This window comes from Triticum dicoccoides, chromosome 1A (assembly GCF_002162155.2).
Source record: "Triticum dicoccoides isolate Atlit2015 ecotype Zavitan chromosome 1A, WEW_v2.0, whole genome shotgun sequence".
Lineage (NCBI taxonomy): Eukaryota > Viridiplantae > Streptophyta > Magnoliopsida > Poales > Poaceae > Triticum > Triticum dicoccoides.
The window spans coordinates 591244705-591250053 of NC_041380.1; the positions used below are offsets into that span (position 1 = coordinate 591244705).

Consider the following 5349-nt stretch of genomic DNA (forward strand, 5'->3'; position numbering starts at 1 on the left):
GCCGATAACAAACACGGTCTGAACGTGAGGCCCCGACGACCTCCCTACTAACCGACAGCCACATGCCATCGCGAGGGGGAGGAGTTGCCACAGAAGGCAATCCGAGCTCCGAAGGAAGAACGGTCATGAGTTATTCTCGAATTCAAAGTTCCTTTTTTTTTTCTTTTTTTGAAAACGAATTCAAAGTTCCTGACCGTATCTGTTGGTTTCCACCTGAGGTGGCAACATATTGTTGTTGCGGTGGCGCCCGATGGATGGTAAGGTGGCAACATTTTAAAGTAGGTTTCCCGGCTTTATAGATAAAGCAACCATCACATGAAAGACCGTCAGAGGAAAGTGGCAATGTCGACCGACAGAGACGACGGGAAAACCCCCTGAAAATTTCACAAGTCTAGATAGAGTTTTATTTACACGAACATCCCCCGGGAGTTTGTTTGATCGCTGCCACTTCTTTACCTCAACACACAGCCTCTTATTTATTACTCCCTCCGTAAAGAAATATAAGAGCATTTAGATCATTAAAGTAGTGATCTAAACGCTCTTATATATGTTTACAGAGGGAGTACAGGGGAAAAACGACTATTACTTTGTTCCACTGCTACTTACTACTTACTTTACCACTAATGCTGCATGCGCGCGCCTTCTCTTTCAGTCTCGATCATTCAAGCTTCAAACGTCTCCCGTCCCGGGATCACTTCTTCAGTCCCGGCCTCGAGACAACGACAACGATCAATGCAGCACAGAGGTTGTCGCGCCGACCCGGCGGCGCTCTACACGACGGTGCCGTCCTTGATGGTCGCGTTCTTCTGGATCACCACGATCCCGGACCTGATGTAGTACCCTTCCTCCGGCCTGTCGGCTTCTTGCACTCCCTGTCAGAAATGGCACAAAGCAGCATGGTTTCAGAGGCAAGTGTTGTTTTCTTCAGAATTTTGGGACCAAGTTTAAACTCTGAAGGAGGGTATCTTACCTCCTTGTTTGAGATGACCACGTCCCTTCCTATCCTCGCGTTCATGTCGATGATGCAGTTGCTGCAATGTATCCACGTAAAAGTGTTAAAGATAATGTGTCACTTGCGCCGAACGACACGTGTTGTTTCTGAGGTACAGATCAGTCTCTCTCACCTGATCTTTGTGTTCTCCCCGACGCCGATGGGGACCTTGCCCTCCGACATCAGCCTCGAGATCTCGTCCTCGGTCTCGTACGAGTCCGCGCCCATCATCATCGCGTTCTGCAAACAAACACCATTCAGAAGAATGACAGCGTTCAGACACATGATGATTTTTACAGTTGACATGCACCACATGCATTAATTCGGTGCGAAAAAACATACCTTGAGCTCGCTTCCGGAGTTTAGGCGTGAACGGACGCCGATGATGGAGTGCTCGATTTTGCATTCACGCAAGAAGCAGCCGTGCGAAATGATCGCTTCTTTGATCTGCACACAGAAGAATCCATATCAGATGCTTACCACCGAGGCTTGTATGGAATAGTCTGAATAGCAGGTCCATTCTAACACGTACCCTGCACTTGTCTGACTTTGTTGGTGGTAAGTACCGAGGCGAAGTGAAGAAGGGAGTTTTTGGATCATAAAATTCAAACTTTGGAGGCTGCAAAATAAAAAATGTGTGAGAAGATTGAAATTATGTTACTTGAAGTCTCTCAGTGCAACTTTATCATTTATCAGATGATTTAAGCCTAACTACTTCTGCAATAACATCAAGTCAACTTGGAAGAAACAAAACTAGAATGTCACCTGCTCGCAGAGGGCCATGTTCGCATCGAAGAAGGATCTGATTGTTCCAATGTCCTCCCAGTAGTCAGTGAAGACATATGCCTGACAAACATAGTGTCAAATGAACGGTCGTGCAATGCAGAGGAAATCGTTTTTACAGACTGCATTTCATGCAGGTGCTACCTCCCCAGCAGAAACAATGAATAAAGTTCACATGGTAATTTTACCTGCACATTGTGATCATGCAGAGCTCTCGGGAGGATTTCAGACCCAAAGTCATGTAGTTCTGCGTATCTTGACCTGAGAATGCCAACATTAGAATTCAGGCTGACAGGAGAACCGCATCGTCACAAGAGCAGGTTCTTACTTTAGAAGGTTCAGCAGAACATCTCTTTTGAAGACATAAACTCCCATCGACGCAATATATGGATATTTAGCAGGGTCGTCTATGGCGAAATTGAGAAAACTGGTATCCACTTTCTGCAATGATCAATGGGTTAAATTTCAGAAACTAGACCTCATTCAAGATGTAGAGATATATCTGAATCAGTGAGCTAAGGTGAGCGCTAACCATCGCTTCCAGATCGGCACCCTTTGGCTTCTCAGAAAATTGGACCACACGGCCTGAACTGTCGAACTTCACTAGCCCGTACTCAGATGCCCGGCTTCCAAAACAAAGAAAAGCAAATCAGGATGCAGTGCAACTTCACCAAAAGGAAGATACAACTCATAAATAAGGATCTGGGATGTACAAGAATAGTTAATACCTCTCTCCAACAGGGGCACATGATAAAGTAATGTCAGCATTGTCATCCACATGTTTCTGTAAAGGATGTATGCCACAGCTTGGTCAGCCAGTTCAAAACAGAACATACACTAGAGCTGGTTAAAGAGAACATCACAAACCTGCACAAGCTCCATGTAATCCATGCGATAAAGCTGATCGCCCGACAAGATCAAAATGTGCTCTATGGATTTATTCTTATAATAGTCCTGGAGAGGTAGACAGAACACAATAAGCATTACTTTAACAGATCCAGATGTACAAGTATGAGGTGCAAGGAGGGTCATGTGCTCCTAGATAGTACTCTTCTCACCTCAAGCACCCAGATAAATTTTCTGACGGCGTCCGCTGTTCCGCGGAACCATCCAGCAGCCTCCCCAGGCATTTGCGTCGCGGCCAATACCTATTTGTTGCAAAAAGGTGTATCAGTCAACCTGTGCTGTAGTCAGCTAAAAGCCCAAGGCATCGAGATGAAGATCATAAAAAAAGTTGAGTACAACAAACTAATAATCTGAGGTCAACTACCTCAACAGATCCATCAGTGAAATTGATTCCCCCGCCGAGGTAGGTGCGATGAATGTGACGATTAAGGGAGGCCGAGTTGAACTGCGTCATGACGAATATCTTGTTGATGCCACTGTTGAAGCAGTTGCTCATGGGAATGTCGATGAGCCTGTAACATCCTCCAATAGGAACCTGAGCAATGCAACAAAGGGAAAGGAACAAGATTCAGGCTGGCGATCCGAAGATGACTGGACGGGCTACATGGATGGTCACTGATAGCCTTGAGGTTGACATCATGTCAGTTAAAGTGGGGGGCATCATCGGGTCCGGCTACATAAACCACTGCTGCTAATAATGATTTAAACACAACACAATGCAGAAACCTTGCTACTGAATAATGAGCTGTACTTCAACTGGTCCTATCCAAATAATTTAACATGTGCAGATGACAACTGAAATTTGAATAAAGTTTTTTCTTTCATATCTACCTAAAACTGGGACATGATCTAGAACGTTTCTGCAAATGACAGAGAATTTATTTTCATTCCTTTTGCAACTGAGACGTACTAGTATCAAACTATCAACTTGAAATAAAAAAAAAGTAAAAAACATATGACTGGAAGATGAATGTGTAATCTTACAGCAGGTGTGGCCCTTGTGCTTGTGAGAGGGAAGAGCTGAGTCCCGGTGCCACCGCCGAGTATGACCGCAGCAACCTCGTTCGGATCGGCGTAATTCCTCCGGAAGGACGTCCGGAGAACCTGCAGATGTTTTTTTTTTGCATCAAAAAGTCAGAGATGCTAACATAACAGAGTGTCTCCTTGCAACTCAACCATCATCTGACTGGAATGAAACTTACAAGGGTGTCTGCCGGGCTGGCGTCGGAGGTGAGCACGCACTGCGCGCCGGTAGCGGCGGGGCCCCTGCCACCGTTGCACATCCTCCTGGAGGCCCTCTCGTGCCTGATGCTGCTGCTGTCCCCGACCTTGAGGCGCTCGCAGGCGGAGCCCTCTCTCCTGACGGGGGAGACGCACGCTTTGCCCTCCAGGGGCAGCACGCTGCTGAACTGCATCGATGACATTCGCAGTCCACCTGCAACTGCAACAAGATGAGAAGTTCAGAACGATCAGCAACCATGGAACCTTCAGAAATCCGTTAACTGCAGATGACCTGGCCCAAATCACTGATGAATGAAGTTATACATGGAGCAAAAAGAGCACGGACTTTTTTCGCTCTCTGACGGTCACGGGTCACGGCCCTATGTAAAGTTCAGTATACTTCAGAACAATGATCATGGGAAAAAGGACTAGTGGAAGAGTGGGAAAGGTGTCAAGGACTTTGTGACTTTTCAGGGCAGGGTCACGTGAATCAGGAGGTGATCCTCTGATCTTGTGGCTGGCGTTCTTCCTTTGCTGTTTCCTCTTCTGAACTCGCAAGGAAGCAAGGCAGAATATCCCGATGAACTTTGCAAGTGGAAACGGAGACTTGCACGAGGATTTCACTGCACATGTGAACTTGTTGTGGACACGAGGAAAGATGCACATGTGAGTAGTGCTGTTTTCAAGGCAGCGGCGATGATGAAACCGGGTTACCGAGCTGGTCAGAGCCTAGAAGCCGCAATATTTGAAGAAATTTAAGCAGGTCTCGACTCCCATCCCATTTTCGTCGTCGGGAACGCAAAACAAATGCTCCTGCAGTCACCACTGGGCACAGGTAGAGATCGAGGAAAGGAAAGGAAAGGAAAGGAGGACCCCAATCACCGGCGAGCCTCCTCCTTTTTACAGCGAGCACGAATGAAATGACTGAAGTGGTGATGTTCAGTCGTTGGCATCAGTTACTAATTCAGACAAGAGAAAACTAGTGTAATAAATCAACATGCTACTGCTTCTCCCGTTGATGAGAAACCGAGGGGCCGTGATCCTGAAATTAAGTCGGCAACAAGATCCGTCCTCCTTCCTCCTCGCCGGCCGCTGGCCCACCAACCACGCCGCCGGCGCCGCGCGCGCGGTGTCACTCACTCACCTCACGCCCGCCCCCACATGTACGCACCGCCGCCCGCCCAATCGGTCCACCACCGCTCGCGCCACCCCTCCCGTGCCCCGCCGGCGTCGGAATGGGGAGGCATTAATGCGCGGCGGAGTCCGGCCGGGAGGAACAGGCAGCGGCCCGCCACCTTTGCGCCACCGGAATGCAAATTAATCAATCGGCAAGGGGGGAGGGAGGGACGGAAATGTGTTACCTGCGGCTGCCGGGGACGGACGGACGGCGGGTTAACGGATCGACGGGCGACCGGGCAAGCGACGGATCAAATGCAGGGAAGAAGAGG

The 5349-nt window shown here is 48.2% G+C and overlaps 1 protein-coding gene across 1 annotated transcript; it reads right to left on the reverse strand.

The window, feature by feature from the left end:
- Positions 1-331: 331 nt before the first annotated feature.
- Positions 332-5349, reverse strand: LOC119293643 (glucose-1-phosphate adenylyltransferase large subunit, chloroplastic/amyloplastic-like). Its single transcript, XM_037572038.1, has 16 exons — positions 5263-5349; positions 3883-4121; positions 3665-3784; positions 3045-3215; positions 2833-2922; positions 2642-2728; positions 2503-2558; positions 2307-2400; positions 2103-2215; positions 1963-2035; positions 1757-1837; positions 1524-1610; positions 1334-1438; positions 1125-1231; positions 971-1031; positions 332-872 (listed from the first exon to the last, which is right to left on the reverse strand). Exons 2-16 carry the CDS (start codon positions 4102-4104, stop codon positions 771-773), a joined length of 1569 nt encoding a protein of 522 aa, XP_037427935.1. The 5' UTR covers positions 4105-4121; positions 5263-5349; the 3' UTR covers positions 332-770.